The sequence below is a fragment of the Chionomys nivalis genome, chromosome 16 (assembly GCF_950005125.1).
Source record: "Chionomys nivalis chromosome 16, mChiNiv1.1, whole genome shotgun sequence".
In the NCBI taxonomy this organism is placed as follows: Eukaryota; Metazoa; Chordata; class Mammalia; order Rodentia; family Cricetidae; genus Chionomys; species Chionomys nivalis.
The window spans coordinates 13,875,204-13,895,148 of NC_080101.1; the positions used below are offsets into that span (position 1 = coordinate 13,875,204).

At 44.7% G+C, this 19,945-nt stretch overlaps 1 protein-coding gene across 1 annotated transcript in view; it reads left to right on the plus strand.

The window, feature by feature from the left end:
- The first annotated feature begins 16,451 nt into the window (after positions 1-16,451).
- The window catches only part of Ptbp3 (polypyrimidine tract binding protein 3), a 78,847-nt gene continuing 75,353 nt past the window's right edge, over positions 16,452-19,945 (plus strand). Inside the window, exons 1-2 of the mRNA XM_057790422.1 lie at positions 16,452-16,662; positions 19,537-19,570. Of these exons, the coding sequence (XP_057646405.1) occupies positions 16,655-16,662; positions 19,537-19,570 (42 nt within the window). The 5' untranslated portion in view covers positions 16,452-16,654. The remainder of the gene's footprint in view (positions 16,663-19,536; positions 19,571-19,945) is intronic.

The following is a 19,945-nucleotide window of genomic DNA, read 5'->3' on the forward strand; positions in this document are numbered from 1 at the left end:
ATTACACTAACATAGAAACTGCTGTAATAGGGTCCCTTGCACTGATGTATGAGTACACAAACAGTTGTTGGTGGCCGGGGTTACAGTTGGCCCCCAACTCCCTCTTTTCTTTATGGTGTAGCATGGACAGAGAGACTCATCTCAGATAAGGGGAAGTGACCTACTTTTGGGGAAATGGAAACTTACTGCTGGGACCAAAAAGCCACATAATAATAATAATAATAATTTAAAAAAATCTCATGTTAACTCAAAATGTAATTATAGTCCTCCTCATTCTAAGGGGCTACGGCCTTGTATGAAGACTAGATATAGGATAAGGACCAATCCAGGCTGGAGAGTGGGCTTAGCGGGTAAGAGTGTGGACCACTCGTGAAGACTACCTGAGTTCGTCCCCCAGCATCCATGCTGGGGAGGTGGGCGACTCATAACCTCCTTAACTCCAGCTCCAGAGGGTTTGACACCCTCTCTGTCTGGCTTCTGAGGTCACCCGCACTCATATGCACAAGCCCACACCTGTACACATAATTAAAAACAACATACATCTTTTTTTTTTTTTTTTTTTTTTTTTTTTTGGTTTTTCGAGACAGGATTTCTCTGTGGCTTTGGAGCCTGTCCTGGAACTAGCTCTTGTAGACCAGGCTGGTCTCGAACTCACAGAGATCCGCCTGCCTCTGCCTCCCAAGTGCTGGGATTAAAAGCGTGCACCACCACCACCCGGCCAACATACATCTTTTTAAACAAAGAAAATGAGAGCCAATTGTGAGAGAGAGCATCAAACCTAGGGAGAGAGAGGGAAAGCCATCAAAAGGTGTCCCTCTCTGCCTTGCGAGGTTGTGAGGAAGAGGGCCCCCTAAATTGTCAGCAGTGCAGAACTGGAGAATCTGCGCCCAGGAGTTTAAATCTGTTTCTGGCTGCCAGGGATCTTTACAGAGTCACTGACTCATCCCTGGTTAACCGGGGGCCTTCAAAGGCTCTTTGTCCCTGATGCTTGCACTCCAGGCCCCCACTACGGAGCTCCAAATCTTGCTGAGACCTCCCTCCTGTGGGTAAAACCACCACTACAGAAGAAAAGAGTTTTTCTGGATGGTGGCTGTGCCCTAGCATTCCGAGGCAGAGGCAGGCGGATCTCTGTGAGTTCCAGGCCAGCCTGGTCTACAGAGACAGTTCCAGGACAGGCTCCAAAGCTACACAGAGAAAACCTGTCCTGAAAACACAAAAACAAAAACAGTTTTCGCTTTATATGACAACAGCTTTAGCAGAGATTCCTAGTGTTAGGAATATTTCCTAATACAAGCTCCCCACCGACACAAAAATTCCCAATCAAGCCGAATCAAAACAAGCCAAATTAAGAAATATCCAGGTTTAATGGGAGATCTGCGCTCTCAGGAAGCGGCAGGAATGCGACCCCAGGGAGGAAGAAAGGGAGACCATGTGTTTCTCTTTCGGGAGATCACTTAAGTACCCTGGGGAGTGGTCCAGGGAGGGGTCAGGAGCTGGCCTGCTGGGATTTGGAGTCCAGATCAGGCCTGGGGCCTGGGATAGATGCGAGGGACTGGGGCCTACGCTCCCAACTTGACACCTAGTGACCTATAGAAGTACGTTCCGCGAAAGCATTGCCTCTACCAGGCTCTCTTGCAACTAATCGTGATCATGAGACCAAAGTATGACTGAGAAAGAAGTTGGAAAGATTCTGGGAAAGCTTTGTTTTTCATTTCTTTTTTTTTTTTTTGGTTTTTCGAGACAGGTTTTCTCTGTGGTTTTGGAGCCCGTCCTGGAACTAGTTCTTGTAGACCAGGCTGGTCTCGAACTCACAGAGATCCGCCTGCCTCTGCCTCCCTAGTGCTGGGATTAAAGGCGTGCGCCACCACCGCCCGGCTCATTTCTTTTTTAAAGGAGTCTGGAAAAGTAGGGGGTGTTTGCAAGTATTTAAGGAGGCCCTGGAGATCCTGTCTTTGTCTTCCTGCTGCTGGAGTCATGGGTGGGCCGCCATGCCCACCTTGCATTTACCTGGGTGCTGGGGATCTGAACTCAGGTCCTCGCGCCTGTGCAGCAAGCCCTTTACCCGCCGAGCCATCTCTCTGGACTGGATAAAAGTTTTCTGAAGACTTTTCTGCCATTTATGACGCTGAGAGAGTCATCTGCTCAGCAGGATGAAACCGAAAGAAGACTGGGTTTGTAATGAGCCAGCCTTGAATCCAGAACTGAACTTCTTCTGATGAAGTACAATATTAAAGACAAAAAGCAATTTTTTTTCCTAGTTACTTTGAGTTTTCTGTTAAATATGGGTGGGCCCAATTTAATTTTTTTTTTTTTTCGAGACAGGGTTTCTCTGTAGCTTTGGAGCCTGTCCTGGAACTAGCTCTGTAGACCAGGCTGGTCTCGAACTCACAGAGATCTGCCTGCCTCTGCCTCCCGAGTGCTGGGATTAAAGGCGTGCGCCACCATCGCCCGGCCCAATTCTTAACAGATACCCTAGCTCAAGACAAAAGGATCAGAAGAACATGAGCCGTTGCCGGGTTCTTCAGCACAGCCACACTCCCAGTGTTCGTCTCTGAGAACATCTCCTTTGCGCAAATTTCCTTCGTTACAATTGCCTTCCCCACCTCCATCTGCTGCTCTTCCCGACGCGTGGGGCTGCTCCCACACCAGGATCCAGCCTCCTTTCCCAGGTCAAACATTTTCTTATCTGAATTACTCATTTTGTTTTGAAAATAACTAGCCAGAAAGTCCAGGGTGAGCATGTATAGCCCGACTTTCATCGGAGAGATTTTCCACCTAATTCTTCCGGGTGCCCTGTCAGGAAATAGTATGGCAAATGTACCTGCGTTTTCCAAAGAGAGATTTGAATTTTGAGAAACAAATTACTGCATTTACTTGTTGAGAAAGAGAAATATTTGACATTCCCTTGATCGTCGTAAGCTTCCTCCCTCCTCCATGATGACCGCAGGACAGTTAACAGGTCCTTTGCCTTCCGGCTTTTAGATTGTGCCTCACTTTTGAAATTAGTTTAAGAATCCAGCCCCAGGGCCTCTCCCTAGATCTCTTAATAGCTTGTAGTTTGTCACAGAGAGGCCAAGCTTTGGAAACACCCTGTATTTCTAGTCTCTGCCAAAACCTCCTAGGGGTCATCCTCCTGCTGCCTCCACAAAATGAAATTTTTGATTAAGGTCTCATCCTCCCTGTGTTTTGGAAGAAAGGAGATATGAAGACCTAAGGCCCTGGTGCAAGTCACTGCTGCCAGGGGTGGTGGGAGGGAGGCAGGGAGGGTCGATTTCCCAGGTATATAAATAATGCATTCCCAGGGAGCAACATTCCAGACGGGGTTCTGTTGTTGTTGTTGTTGTTGTGTGTGTGTGTTCTTCTTTTTTAGACTGACCTTTTGCTTATTTGCCTACTCAGGGTTGAACATTTGCCTGCCGTCCTGTGGAATGGTTGGCGGTTAAACATTTTTCAGAGCCACACGGGGAAGCGAGAACAGCTAGCTCTAGCTAGTTGTCTCACATTCCAGGAACTTTTCCACTACCTTTTTACGTCAGGCTATTACTTCAACAAAGGCAGGGCTGGAAACAGGACAGGTATATGCTAACCAACCCGCTAGGCTCTATGCTAAAGACTCTGGCAGACGATTATGTGGACGAGTGTGAACCACTGACTAGGGTGGGTGAATTGTTTTGTTCTAATTACAAAATAAAACTTCTATTTCCTGCTGGGTGTGGTGAGGTGACCCAAGCCTCTAATCCCAGCATTTTGGAGGTAGAGGCAGGCTGATCTCTGAAAGTTTGAGGGCTGCCTGGTCTACAACACGTAGCAAGTTCGAAGGCAGTCAGGGCTATACGTGACACCTCCCGCCCAGAAAAAAATATTATATTTCATGCTTGTTATGTGCTCTCAGATACTTGAAAAGAAATTATCCCCCACCCTCACCATAGACCAATTATTATGGTAATGCTATTGCGGGCATTGTTAGGATTCAGGCAACACCCTGGCCAGCGCAGATCCTATGGCGTCTACGTCACTACGTCTGTACACAGGTGCACACGGTCCTAAGAGGCAAGTTCTGCCCACTCACTCCTGCTCTCTTCCGTTCCGTTGCTCCTCTGAAGAGGCAGACTGGTACTTGCCTCTTCTTTCTCTTCCTCTGTATTTCTCTTTCTCTCTTCCCTCCCCCACTCCCTTTATCTCAATAAAACTCCCACATAAGCTCTGCCTGCACAGCGGCGTGTCTGTCCCTCACCCTCCGTAACCCCTTGGCCCGCCAAGGTCCCTCTCAAACGACGTTTTACAACAGGCATCTGTAATATTTATCTACTTTGTACTCCAGCAGCCAGAAGGAATGCTGACTCAGCACAGAAGCTGCCTTGATGCATGTATACGGGGGGAGGAAAGGAATTTTCTGGTACCGCAGAGCAGTTTTACCCACCTTTACTTCTGTGAAAAGATTAGGCCCAGACCTCAGTTTCTTAGCCGGTTAGCTCTAGATAAGTTAGTAAAAACTCATACTAAGGACTGGTGAAAGGCTGGATGAGAAGTGTCAAAGGGCTTCAGTGGAAGTCTTTGGCTGCTGCAGAACGTCTGGGAAGATGGCGTACTTTAAAGGCGGGGGACGGGACCATGGCCAGAAGAGAAACTTCAACGGTAAAGACTACAGGACACTGATCGAGTACACGCCACAGGCTAAGAAGAATACTTTGCTTTGTGTTCCCAAATCAGGGAGAGCAATGGGGTTTGGCGAGAATCCCCTCCAAAGGGTAGCTCAGCGCTATTTTTAGCATGTGAGATGTTCCTGAAGGCGCAGTAGCAGCTTGAGAGAGAGACTAGAGCTAAAGTGTGTCGTCTGTAAATTAAGAACACCCCTGGGGGCCGTTCCCACAAGAGAGGGAGACCTGAAGAAGAGACAATGCACCATATGTTTCTCTTTTCCAGGATTCGGTTTCCTGATCCATTATTGAAACGTGGACATGAAGGGAGGCTGAAGGGTGGGTGAGGGGCCTGCCAAGCTGATCTGCCACTGTGGACCAGAGTAAACTCCAGTATACATTTATACTGATGGTAGTATAAAGCCCCCACAGCAGAGAGTGTTATCTCAGCTGATAGAGTACCACACACAAGGACCCAGAGTTTAAGCCTCAAACTTCTTTTCTCTTTTCTTTTCTTTCCTTTTTTTTTTTTTTATTTATTTTTTTTTTATTTTTGGTTTTTTCGAGACAGGGTTTCTCTGTGGCTTTGGAGCCTGTCCTGGAACTAGCTCTGTAGACCAAGCTGGTCTCAAACTCACAGAGATCCGCCTGCCTCTGCCTCCCGAGTGCTGGGATTAAAGGCGTGCGCCACCATCGCCCGGCTTTTCTTTCCTTTTTAAAAAAAAAATTTAAAGTAAGAATGAAATCTGGGTGTGATGGTGTGTGTTTGTAACTCCAGGGCTAGAGAGGCAGTGATGGGCGCATACCTGGGGCTCACTAGACAGCCAGTCTACCTTACTCAGTGAGTTCCAAGCCAGCGGGAAAACCTGGCTTTGAAAAAATAAAGCGGATAGTATAAGGGTTGTTCTCTGGCCTACACACATGCCCACTTATGCATGCATACCTGAACACATGTTCTTTCTTTCTCTCTCTCTCTCTCTCTCTCTCTCTCTCTCTCTCTCCCTCTTCATTACAGGATGGATCTTTGGAAATTCTCAAGTTAAACTTTAGAAGCAGTGAACATATTTAGTACCCAGATCTTGTTTTTGACAAATGACTGATCCTCACACAGGGGCAGAATATAAACAAGAGGACTGGGAACGTCCTGTAATACCATAGAGTTAAAAGTCAAGAAGTGCTCAAGAGTCGCTGGGGACAGCAATTTGTGCCTGTGGTCCTAGGGCTCAGGCGGCTGAGACTAACCTGGGAATGCTGAGAGACTAAAGAAAAATACACAAACATACCCCCAACTCCCATGGGAGTATGTTAAGGAACACAAAAGTCAGCTTAAATAGCTCCCACTGGCCAATGGCTAGAACAATTTGGAAATGAAGATGAAATAACATTAGGTTATAATATGAATGTCACATTATAAAATGAAGGTCTGTGAGCGTGTAATGAAAAAATTAAATGGTTATATATGCAAATTCATGGGGGAAGAATGACAACACATAATCCCAAATAATTTAGGCAAATGCTGTCCCTTGGAGGAAGTGGAGAGCAATGCCCATTCCTTAAGCTTGAGCTGTGTACAATGATGTCTTTCCAGAGAATAAAATCTAGAAAAAGGATGGAGAGAGAAAAAATAGTTTAAAAAAAACTGCACTTTTTTTCTTTCAAGACAGTGTTCTATGTGTAGTTTTGGAGCCTCAAAAACTATAAATTCTTTTTTTGGTTTTTCGAGACAGGGTTTCTATGTGGTTTTGGAGCCTGTCCTGGAACTAGCTCTTGTAGACCAGGCTGGTCTCGAACTCACAGAGATCCACCTGCCTCTGCCTCCCAAGTGCTGGGATTAAAGGCGTGCGCCACCACCGCCCGGCGTCAAAAACTATAAATTCTTAATTCTTATCTCACTCAGGTGTTCAAAGTCTGTCTCAGCCATGACAATTCACAGTACAATATGCACCTTAGACACAGTGTGAAAAATGGTGTTTTATCTCTGTATGCTGCCTCTCTAGTCCTATAATTCAGTTTAATTATGACAGAAAAGACAAATTCCATTTGAAGGACATCCTACAAGACCTCTGAACACTATAGTTTACAGATGTCAGAGTTTGAGAAAAGGATCTTCAAGGGACTGGATGACTTAATGGAACTTGCTGTCTTAAAGCCTGTCCTGGAACTAGCTCTTGTAGACCAGGCTGGCCTCAAACTCACAGAGATCTGCCTGCCTCTGCCTCCCCTCCCCCAGTACTGGGATTAAAGGCGTGCGCCACCACCACCCCCCACTATTTTTTTTTTAAGGTTTACTTATTTATTATGTATACCGTGTTCTGCCTGCATGTATGCCTGCAGGCTGGAAGAGGGTATTAGATCCCATTACAGAGGGTTATGAGCCACCATGTGATTGCTGGGAGTTGAACTCAGGATCTTTGGAAGAGCAGTCAGTGCTCTTAACCTCTGAGTCACCTCTCTTAATAAAAACCAGCAATAAGGCTGGGCGGTGGTGGCGCACGCCTTTAATCCCAGCACTTGGGAGGCAGAGGCAGGCAGATCTCTGTGAGTTTGAGACCAGCCTGGTCTACAAGAGCTAGCTCCAGGACAGGCTCCAAAACCACAGAGAAACCCTATCTCAAAAACCAAAAAAAAAAAAAAAAAAAAAAAAAAACCAGCAATAATATCAGAATTATTTAATTTCATTAAATATGCTGTTTCAATGTAAGCTATAATAGCAGAAATGGTGTAGAATATGCATAAATTCTTTGAAATGTATCTATAAATTCAAAATTGCTCAAAGTTATGGTTAATTCAAACATTTTTGACAGCTATAACAGGGCATGCTTATAATTGTAACATTTGAGAAGTGGAGGCAGAGGGATGAGAAATTCAAGCACACTTGGAAAAACAAAACAAACAAACAAAAACCCCGCTGTACTTATTTTGGATGGCTTATCACACAGCACACAACAGTGACATCAGGCAGAAGAGGTCTATATGGTCAGGTACAGGGGTGGAAGAAGAACTTCTAGGCCATCTCTGGGAACTCCATCCTCCCAACACCTTCATATATCCAGAAACCTGGAAGTACATAGGATCTCTGTGAGAATTTTGCCACAGAAGTTAGAGAGATGGTGTGTCTTAGTTAGGGCTTTTATTGCTGTGAAGAGACACCATGACCATGACCATGGCAACTCTTATAAAGGAAACATTTTTTTTAAATATTTATTTATTATGTATACAATATTCTGTCTGTGTGTATGCCTGCAGGCCAGAGAAGGCACCAGAACCCATTACAGATGGTTGTGAGCCACCATGTGGTTGCTGGGAATTGAACTCAGGACCTTTGGAAGAGCAGGCAATGCTCTTAACCTCTGAGCCATCTCTCCAGCCCCCTAAAGGAAACATTTAATTGGGGTGGCTCGCTTACAGTTTCAGAGGTTCAGTTCAGTATTATCATGATGGGGAGCATGGTGGCATGCAGGCAGATGTGGAGCTGGAGTTGCTGAGAGTCCTACATTTTCCAGACAACAGGAAGTCAACTGGAATCACACAGGGAAGTGTGAGCAAAAGAGGCCACAAACTCTGCCCCCAGGGGCTGCAGAGATGGCTCAGAGGTTAAGAGCATTGCCTGGTCTTCCAAAGGTCCGGAGTTCAATTCCCAGCAACCACATGGTGGCTCACAACCATCTGTAATGAGGTCTGGTGCCCTCTTCTGGCTTTCAGGCATACATGCAGACAGAATATTGTATTCATAATAAATAAATATTAAAAAAAAAAAGCCCGCCCCCACAATGACTCACTTCCTCCAACAAGGCCACACCTCCTAATAGTGCCAGTCTCTCTGGGGCCATTTTCTTTCAAATCACCACAGATGGTCAAGAGTATCAGCTACTCTTTCCAGAGAATTCAGCTTCAATTCCCAGTACCCACATAGCTCACAACCCTCTGTAACTCCAATTCCAGTGGATTCAATGCCTTCTTCTAGCTTCTGTGGTATCAGGCATAGCTGAGGGATAATGCTTTTGTACACTGTAAAGATTTGTCACTCATATTAGTTTAATAAAATGCTGTTTGGCCAGTAGCCAGGCAGGAAGACAAGGAGAATTGTGGGAAGAGGAAAGGCAGTGAATTGTCATCCAGAAGCAGAGGAAGTAAGATGAGAATGCCTTACTAAGAAGATACCAAGCCACTTGGCTAAACATAGATAAGAATTATTGGATACTTTAAATTGTAAGAGCTAGTTAATAATAAGCCTGAGCTAATAGGCCAAACAGTTTATAATTAATATAAGCCTCTGTGTGTTTCTTTGGGACTGAATGGCTATGGGACTGGGAGGGACAGAAACTTCCATCTACAAGGCATGCCAGGAGTGCATGGACATCCATGCACACAAAACATCCATACTCATAACATTTTTTAAAAAAAAAAGACATTAAAAGAATTTTGTTGTAGTTGGTTTTTTGAGTGTTGGGGATGAAAGTATTTTCATACATACATACATATACATATATACAGACACATACACATCTATATACACATACACGTATGTGTACATATGTGTATATATGTATACACACACACACATATATACACATTGGTTTGGTTTTCCAAGAATGGATTTCTCTGTAATGAAGCCCTGGCTGCTCTGGAAATCTTTGTAGATCAGGTTAGCCTTGAATTCACAAAGATCTGCCTGTCTCTACTTTCTGAGTGCTACGTTGTGTCACCATACTCTTTGGGACTAGATATTTTACTTCTGAGTTATATAAACCTTCTGTCTCAAAAATTTCTCAAGAGTTTAATCTCCAATCACCCCTTTCCTGGAGGTGAGTGGTTGGCTGAAGATAGAAATTCTCTACTATTGCCGGGCGGTGGTGGTGCACGCCTTTAATCCCAGCACTCGGGAGGCAGAGGCAGGCGGATCTCTGTGAGTTTGAGGCCAGCCTGGTCTACAAGAGCTAGTTCCAGGACAGGAACCAAAGCTACAGAGAAACCCTGTCTCGAAAATCAAAAAAAAAAAAAAAAAAAAAAAGAAAGAAAGAAATTCTCTACTATCCAGTGGTTTAATCTTTTTGATATCTGACTCCAGGAGACTTCTAGGTTAGGAACTTGTACTTCATGCAGAGACTAGGGGGTACCAGTTTTGTCTTTAAGACAGGGTTTCTCTGTGTAACAGCTCTGGCTCTCCTGACACTCCCTTTGTAAACCAGACTGGCCTCAAACTCACAGAGATCCACTTGCCTTTGCCTCCTGCGTGGTGGGATTAAAGGCATGTGCCATCACCCCATAGCTGGTTTTTTGTTTGCTTTTTTGAGACAGAGTTTCTCTGTGTAGCCCAGGCTGTCCTGGAATTCACTATGTAGACCAGGCTGGGCCTTGACCTCACAGAAATCCTCCTGCCTCTATCTCCTGAGTACTGGTACTAAAGGTACCATTTACACCCAGCTAGCGGTACCAGTTTTAAGGACAGGAGGTCAATCTCTAGGTCTAATGATTCCTAAAACATTAGTGTTTATTAGTTCGACTACCCTCTGGTTTAAGCCCTAAAGATTTTCCTCTGAATAAAAATAAGGACAGCTGGGCAGGGGTGGTGCACGCTTTTAATCCCAGCACTTGGGAGGCAGAGTCAGGTAGATCTCTGGGAGTTTGAGGCCAGCTTGGTCCACAGAGTGAGTTTCAGAGAAACTACACAGAGAAACCCTGTCTCAAACCCCACCTCCAAATAAGAATAGTTATATTAAAAATTCTGGCCAACCCTGACAAAAAGAGAGGGGACAGGAATCTTCTCCCTTTTTGGAAAAGTGCTTCAGAATGTCCAAAGCAAGTCTGGCAAGGATTCGATACTCTACCTCCAGTGACAGGAGGCAACAGTGTCTTCATTCCAGGTGCGATATAACTAGGGGTCCTCTGCACCAGGTGCTGACCCTGCGGCTGACAGCACGAGGGCAGTCATAGGAGGGCAAAATGGACATTACTAGTGGTCATTCCAGGCGAGAAATTTCTTAAGCAAACTAGAAGAAAAATACAAGGAAAAAATCATAAATTATTTAAAACTGCCAGAGTGTACAGTAATCTCAAGTGAGCACATGGGAGACACTGATGCCACTTCCTTCAATGGTGGGGAAGGAGTTTGAAGAAGGACTGAAGCCACACAGATTCTGTATGTATCAGCTATTACGGTTTCATTTGACAACCATAGTGAGAAAGTCTCAGGAAGACCATACCGAAATTTTTTTTTTTTTTTTTTTTTTTTTTGGTTTTTCGAGACAGGGTTTCTCTGTGGTTTTGGAGCCTGTCCTGGAACTAGCTCTGTAGACCAGGCTGGTCTCGAACTCACAGAGATCCGCCTGCCTCTGCCTCCCGAGTGCTGGGATTAAAGGCGTGCGCCACCACCGCCCGGCTATGAATGTGATGTTCTTTTTTTTTTTTTTTTTTTTTTTTGGTTTTTTGAGACAGGGTTTCTCTGTAGCTTTGGTGCCTGTCCTGGAACTAGCTCTTGTAGACCAGGCTGGCCTCGAACTCACAGAGATCCGCCTGCCTCTGCCTCCCGAGTGCTGGGATTAAAGGCGTGCGCCACCACCGCCCGGCAGTACATAAACTTTTGAAACTGGCTTTTTCCATTTAGTTTGATTTCAGAGGTTTCCATTTTAAGCAGCAGATGTTAATGGTTATTATTTTGGAATTGTCATGAGATAAAATGTTCATATAATGACCTTCTGAGACTCAACTAATGGCTAGTATTATTTCTGAACTATATTGGCATTTTTTAAAATGGCATCTTTTATGTCTTAAGAAGTCTTACCTGTAAACATCAATGTGGGTTAAATGTTAACCATCCACTGCATAGGGGAATAGCTTAAGGCAAGTGTTCAAAGGTTACTTTTTGTGTAAACATAATAATGAAGGAGTGTGCCTCTTATCAGATAAACAAGTTTCAGGGGGGAAATTCTTAAGCAAACCAGAACAAAAACACAGGGGAAAAAATACAAACTATTTAAAACTATCTTTTTTTTTTTAAATTATGTATTTATTATGTATATAGCATTCTGCCTACATGTATGCCTACACACCAGAAGAGGGCACCAGATTTCATCATAGATGGTTGTGAGCCACCATGTGGTTGCTGGGAATTGAACTTGGGACCTCTGGAAGAGCAGCCAGTGCTCTTAACCTCTGAGCCATCTCCCCAGCCCCTAAAACTATCTTTTTTTTTTTAAAAAAAAAATATTTATTTATTTATTATGTATACAATATTCTGTCTGTGTCTATGTCTGCAGGCCAGAAGAGGGCACCAGACCTCATTACAGATGGTTATGAGCCACCATGTGGTTGCTGGGAATTGAACTCAAGACCTTTGGTAGGGCAGTCAATGCTCTTAACCTCTGAGCCATCTCTCCAGCCCTAAAACTATCTTTTTTAAAGTATATAAGACTCTGCAGAGATTAACCTCTTTGGCACCAAGACAGAATATCATAATATAAAGTGCTTAAATGCTTATTCCAAAATCATGTGGGTAATATTGAATCGTTCTGAAAACCCAGAACCTTCTGTTGAAATTACAGAAAACGTAAAAAAAAAAAAAAAAAAAAAAAAAATTGCAAACTCCATTCTCTCCTTGGGTGGTAATAATTGTTGTTGTTGTTGTGTGTGTACATGCCTGCAGAAAACAGGGGTCAGCATCTGGTGTTTAGTGAACAGCTCTCTACTTTATTATACATGCATACAAGCATACATGTATGGTTTATTATTTAGTTTTTGTTTTTTTGAAACTAGGTTTGTCTGTGAAATTTGACTGTCTTGGAAGTCACCATGTAGCCCAGGCTAGCCTCAGACTCAGAGATCTGCCTGCCTTTGTCTCCTGAGTGTTGGGATTAAAGATGTGTGCCCCCATGCTAGGTTGATAGGTTTATTTATTTTATGAGTGTTTTTTTTTTTCTTTTTTGCTTTTTTAAGACAGGGTTTCTCTGTGGTTTTGGAGCCTGTCCTGGAACTAGCTCTTGTAGACCAGGCTGGTCTCGAACTCACAGAGATCCACCTGCCTCCGCCTCCCAAGTGCTGGGATTAAAGGCATGTGCCACCACCGCCCGGCTGAGAGTTTTTTTTTTAATATTTATTTATTATGTATACAATATTCTGTTTGTGTGTAGGCCAGAAGAGGGTACCAGACCCCTTTACAGATGGTTGTGAGCCACCATGTGGTTGCTGGGAATTGAACTCAGGACCTTTGGAAGAACAGGCAATGCTCTTAACCTCTGAGCCATTTCTCCAGCCCCCTTTTATGAGTGTTTTATCTGCATGTATGTATGTGTAGCATGTGTGCTATTACTCTCGGAGGTCTCAGAGGTCAGAAGAGGTCATCGAATACCCTAGAACTGGAATTACTGATGGTTATGAACACTGCGAGGGTACTGGGAACTTCCTCAGGAGTAGCTGGTGCTCCTAACCATCTCTCCAGCCCCTCCACTTTGTTTTTGAAACAAGGTGTCTCATTGAAAGAGCTCTCTGATTTGGGTTGACTAGGACATCAGGACAGCACAGTGGCCCTCACTGTGCTCACAGAGCTCACAGAGCTCAAACCTTTGAATTTCGGACACAAGACCATGGGAAAGGGAAAGTTTTGCCTTGTTTTCTGTTATAAACTGTATCCACCTATCTATGCCTCTGTTACAAAACTGGGCTGATGTGGAACAATTCTGTATCTGTCAATTATGTTCTAAATAAACCCTGCCAGTAGCCAGGCGCGACAACCAGACAGGAAGTAGAGGCAGGGCGATGAGAACAGGAGTATTCTGGGAAGAAGAAGCTCTTTCTCGAGTCCTGCCCAGACCACGGAAGAAGTAGGATGTGACCTGCCTCGTGAAAAAGGTACTGAGCCATGTGGCTAACACAGATAATAATGGGCTAATAATGGGTTGATATAACTTATAAGAGTTAGCAAGGCCGGGCGGTGGTGGCGCACGCCTTTAATCACAGCACTCGGGAGGCAGAGGCAGGCGGATCTCTGTGAGTTCGAGACCAGCCTGGTCTACAGAGCTAGTTCCAGGACAGGCTCCAAAACCACAGAGAAACCCTGTCTCGAAAAACCAAAAAAAAAAAAAAAAGAGTTAGCAAGAAGTCTGAGCTAATGAGCCAATCAGTTTATATCTAATGTAGACCTCTTTGGGGCTAAACAGCTGTGGGAACTGGCCAGCAAAGAAACCCCAACAAGCAGCCCCTAATGTTACGCTGGGCTTGTTTAGGAAATAAAGTACAGCTTTGTTCATTTTATTCAGGCATGTAATCTTTTTATTATGAATTTTTTGGAATGACAAGTTGGTATAGATAATGAGTCTCAGGTCTACAAGAGATAGTTGCAGGGCAGGCAACAAAGTGACACAGAGAAACCCTGTCTCAAAAAAACAAACATACAAAAAAAAAAGAAGAAGTCAATTTAGAAAGTATTATAAGTTGGGTGGTGGTACACACCTTTAATCCTAGCATTTGGAATGCAGAGGCAGGTAGGTAGGTCTCTGTGAGTCTGAGGCCAGCTTGGTCTACAAAATGATTTCCTGGCGGTCAGAACTATTACACAGAGAAATCCTGCCTCAAAAAAAGAAAAAATTGCCGGGCGGTGGTGGTGCACGTCTTTAATCCCAGCACTTGGGAGGCAGAGGCAGGTGGATCTCTGTGAGTTCGAGACCAGCCTGGTCTATAAGAGCTAGTTCCAGGACAAGCTCCAAAGCCACAGAGAAACCCTGTCTCGAAAAACCAAAAAAAAAAAAAAAAAGAAAAAATTAAAAATAGTAGAGGTCTAGGTAAATTTAAACAACATGGTTACAGTGGTTAGCAAGGGGTTGGTCTGGAGACAAAAACAAAAGCTTTTCAGGACTGTGTGACAGTGCAACTCTTAATCTCAGGAGGATGGCCGGGCGGTGGCCCACGCCTTTAATACAAGCACTTGGGAGGCAGAGGCAGAGGATCTCTGTGAGTTCAAGACCAGCCTGGTCTACAGGAGATAGTTCCAGGACAGGCTCCAAAGCTACAAAGAAGCCCTGTCTCAACAAAACAAAAACCAAAACCAAAAATCTAAGGAGGCTGAAGTCAGAGGATCTTATATTTGGATGCTAGTCTGAGTTCCATAGCAAGTTTCAGCCAGGCTGCTCTAGATATTAAAACTCGGTCTCAAACAAACAAAATTATTTACTGCTGTTTGAGTTTTGAAAAAATGAGAAGCATTATATTTACACGTATAGCTAAAAAGAAAGGAAGGAAACTCATACCACAATATTCTTCAAATACAGTGATAGAAACACTCCACCGGCTGCTTCTCTTGATATTTTATTATTGGTTTTTTGTTTGTTTGCTTGTTTTTTGTGAGCCAGGCTGGCCTGCAATTTAGGACTGACATAGTTCAAGGTGGCCTCAAATTCAGGTAGGAACTGCTGGCACAGGCTAGTTTTTAAATCCCCCATAACAGGGCTGGGCACTGGTGGCACACACCTTTAATTCCAGCACTAGGGAGGTACAGGCAGGCGAATCTCTGAGTTTGAGGCCAGTCTGGTCTACAAGAGTTAGTTCCAGGACAGGCTCCAAAGCTACAGAGAAACCCTGTGTCGAAAAACTAAAATAAATAAAATCCCACCTAACAATGTAGGGTGGCAATGTTTCCAAACATAACTTAATATTTAGATTTAACATACAAAACATTTTTGAGATTTTGAATAGGGGAACTGAAATTACTTTAAAAATGACATTCCTGAATTACAAACTGAAAGTATCTACTATTCTAAAGTAGGAAATCAGGAAGGATAGATTGAAGTTGTTACTTCCTTTGAAATGGGTGTGGGCGGTCCCCTTTTTACATTTCAGAGAGCTCGAGCTGTGGCTTAAATGGCTCTAATTTCAATGATCTGTGAATTGGAAAAGCACTGTTTCACAGGCAGGTAGGCTATAAAAGTTATACGCATTATATATATTAAATAGCTATTTTATGCTTTACGGATAATTTGTTTTTACTCACACTAGAGGAAAGGGCTTTGGTGCAAACGAAACGTTTTTTTTGACCGTGAAATTCCGGAGATCACTCATATGTTTTCATCCGAAAAAACAATAATCCTTCCCTATCACCTCACTCCCCCTCCCCCCCGCGCGGGAGGATGAATAAACTTATAATACTGGCAGTATAATGGCCATCCCATAACTATGCAATTAAAGTTTCATGTATATTTAGTATTTGACCGTTGGATAGAAAAGCACTCAGATTAAAACGGCAAAAATGAAGCACTTCGGTCCAGGGCAGTCTCATCCACCTAATTCCTGTCTCAACCACACCTATCCGGCCACTGCGGGTCTCAGAGGTTGACTTCCAGGACCTGGCGACGGGTCGCCGCTCTCAGGTCCCGGAAGACCACTGCCGGAGCCTGCCCCGTGGCCGTCGCGCCGGTCCCCTGTCGTACCGCCAGCAGAGTCCCCTGCCCGCAGAAATTCCTCCCGGCTTCAAATGTCCCCAGGGGGCACCGAAGCTTGTCTCGCCAACAACAGTAAGCGTTCAGGCCCGGGCGCCCAAGTGCGCCCGACTCCGGGAAGCCGGAAGGCCCGCGGGCTCGAGGGAGGGAGCGCCGCAAAGCGGGAAGCACAAGGCGCGCGTCCCCGAAGACGCGGGCGCGACGGAAGGGAGCCGGGGCGCGCACGCGCGCCGAGTCACGGGCGGGCGGGCGGGCGGGCGGGGGCGGAGCAGGCGGGGCGGGGGCGGGGCGAAGAGGCGAAGGCGGGAAGAGGGCGCCCTGGAGTCCAGCCGAGTCCGGGGAGGGCGTCGACGCCGAGGGGGCGGGGCCAGGCGAGGCGGGGACGCGCTCGTGGGCTGGGAAGGCGGGGGCGCGGCGCTGGCGAGAGCGTGCCCGGTCCCCGCCCCTGTTTCCCACTCTTCCTTCCACCTCCGACCGGCCGGAGCTGCGGAGCGGCTCCGCTCGCCGGTCCCCGGAGCCGCCGCTTGCTTTCCCCCCACCCCCGCCCGCGGCGAGCCCGTCAATCCCCGCACGACGCGCTCCTCCATCTGGGCCATGGATGGGTAAGTGCCGGGTGGCCGCTCGGGGGCTGCGCTGGCCTCGTTTCCTTTTCGGCGTCGCGTCCCGCCGAGGCCGGGGAGCAGGGCGCGGCGCCGGCTAGCGGAGGAGCTGCCCGGGGCCGAGCCCGACGGCAGGGACCCGGGGAGCGCGGGGGTCCGTCCGCCGCAGTCTCCGCTTCCTGCGCGCGGCGCCCCCGTCACGTCCGCCCCTCGCAGCCTCGGGGCGCTCTGGGGAAGCGGAGACGAGCCGGAGCCGCGGTGTCGGGCCAGCCTCCCCACACTTCCTCTCAGAAAATGGTGCGCGGCGCTGGCGGGGGCGGAGGCTGAGGCGGCCGCGGCGCTCGGGGAGTTGCTGTTTACCGGCGGGGTGGGGCGCGCGGCGGAGCTTTCCCCGGCGGCGGGCCCGGGCGAGCGGCGACAGCCGTCTGGGCGGCGACCGGGTCTCGAACCGCGGTCGCGTGTGGGTCTCGTGTGGGTCTCGGGAGCCAGCGAGGTCTCCGGACTTGCGCTGGGAGATACGTTAACCATTTCTAAATACCGAGCGTCTGCACTTTGTCACCGGGGACACTTCCTCCTTGCCCCCCCCCCGAAACTTCGTGAATTCGCCGCGGGCGATATCAGATATTGTGTAAGTGCAGTTTTCCGGACTCTTTGAACTGCTCCGTTTAAATGGGGTCCGTGACTAAAATTAGAGGAAAACAGGACTTACAATCACCCTTTCCGAGTTGATAATTTCTCCTGTAACTCAGAGACATGGGGCAGGACTTGTTAATAAAAGTGTTAATTGAAAGATTTTAGTAAGTTGGGGTTCCGATGTAGTGTTGTTCATCAGTATAAATTCTCCAAGTCTATTAGATATTCCACCTCCTTTTATTTATTTAGTTCCTAGGCGTTTGAGTTGTTCCTTAACCTCTTTCCCCCTGCCGACTTTTGACAAGATTTCTGTAAACTGCTGGATGGTGGAGCATATTACCTGTTTTTCAGTTAAAAAAAAAAAAAAGCACGTAACTTACTTTTCGGTGAAAGCCATTTAACAGGTTGCCGCGTATTTGATTATTGCTTGCTACGTACTTCAGTGAAGACACTAGAATCTTCCAACAGTTTTTTGCCCTGCTTAGGTTTCGTTTATCTTAGTTTCACAATATCGTGATATGCACTATGTCATTTGAATGCAGATTGCATGCTGCTGCAGATATCAAATTGCAATTTTAGATTTGATTTATGGTTGTGATGTTCTTGAAAGGATTCCCGTTTAATGGAGGTTACTTCGTGAAAGCCTCTTCCTGCTTGAGCATTGACGTCTCTTTACCTGGCCAATTCATTTGAAATCGTGGAATCGTTTCGGTGATTTATGCCATAATTCCCCAATGTCAGTCAGGAAGGGCTGGGAAATTATCTTCACAAGGGTCGACTTCGGGTTTGGGGAATCAAGTTAGCTTTTTGTGCCGTGAGATTTACAGTTAAGAGGCTTGACTTTGCTTCTTTCTTGAGTGTGAAATGCAAACCCCTCCTCCACTGCCCGCTCTGGGGTGGGGGTGGCGGAGTAGGACTAGTCAACCTTACTCAGCAAAGTGCTTATCTGATGCAGAACATTAATTGCATAGACTTTTAGTCATCTGCTACTAACTACGTCTTGTTAAAAATCACCTCTTTATTTGGCACAAAGTAATAGGTTTCATTACGCTATTTCATACATATATATATATCATGGCACTTTTCTGTCTTTGCTCCTCCACACTCACCTTCCCAAACTTACTCCTGCTAATAGTTTTTAAGAACCTTGACATGCGTGTGGTGTTAAAGCTAAGATAGCACTGATGCAGATAGACGAGGAAAAACGTTTGCTTTTTTAAAAAGTATAACTTATCAGTTATTAGGTTTAAATTTTATAAAAATAATACAAATTTCAGAACTGTATAAGGGAAAATATATGGTTATTGTTTAAAACATTAAGTTTATACCACTCGATGCAGAGATAGTTGCATATCTTTAGGAAATTATGACATTATTGATTAGTAACATAATACAGAACTTATTTAGCAAATATGGAGATAAACTGCTAACTGAAGATGTAGAAGAGATGAATTTTTGTATAGAATAATAACTGTATAGGGCTTTTTACACTCTTAAGGTGTGTAAAATTTCTGACTACGTGGACTGTGCTCTAGGCAAGCCAACATTTTCTCCTTGAGTGCTTTCTTTCTGTGTGTGTGTGTGAGTGTGTGTGTGTGTGTGAGTGTGTGTCTTCATTTCCACCTAGGAAGAATAATACCTGTGTACTCAAAACAGAATATTAATGTTTAACTTTTTAAAAAGCAAATCTTGCAATAAAATTTGTGTGAAATGTGATATTTGTATTTATTCTAGCTATGGGAGATAGTCATAAGAATATTTTGGTGAAAAAAAAAAAAAAAAAAAAAAAGAATATTTTGGTGAGTTTTTGGGGTGGTAAGAAGCAGGTTTCCAAGATGGTTTTCATGTTTCTAAACTCCAGGCCCAGGCTTTGTTTATTTAAAGCTTTATGGTTTGGTCACTCATCTCAGGGACTTTAAACAAATGAACTTTGGTGGTTTTAGTCTTGGTTTGGATTTGTCAAAGTGAGATGAAGAAAGACATGCTTATTGTATTGACGCACAACTGTACGTTCCTGCACACTAGGGAGTAATGTTTTTTCTTGCACTGAGGTGTCGAGGCTTTGCTTTGGAACTCTGCTGTTGCTACGCTGTCCATTGTTTTTTCCTTATTAACATTTCACAGTTCATCATTTTTTTCGTTATTTATTATTATAATGCTTTTCCTTTTTCTTTAATCTTATCTGTCTTTTAAAACTTGTTCTCTAACTTTGTTTTCCATTTTCTCTTTACTTTTTCCATACAGTGTTGTTACAGATCTTATAGCAGTCGGTTTAAAGGTAGGACTCTTTTACTATCCTTTCATAATCATTTTTGTATTTTAATTTTGACATCTCCCCAAGTGGTGAAATAATTTCACCTGTTCACAAAATTGTCTTTTGTTCTATGTGATGATAATCTTTACTTTTAACTCCAAAATTAAGTAGACCCGTGGCTAATTTTGGATTTTATGTACCTTTCAGGAGGAACTATAGTAAAATTAAAAAAAAAAAACATGTAAAGTTTAACTTTTTTTTTGTTTGGCTTTGTGGTTAAAATTATCCCAGACTCTGATTTATTTTTCTAATGAGTCTTTTTTTTTTTAAAAAAAAATCTTTTGTAGTTGTACTTAGAAATAATAAAATAACAATGCCTGTTTTGTTTTTTGTGCCAAC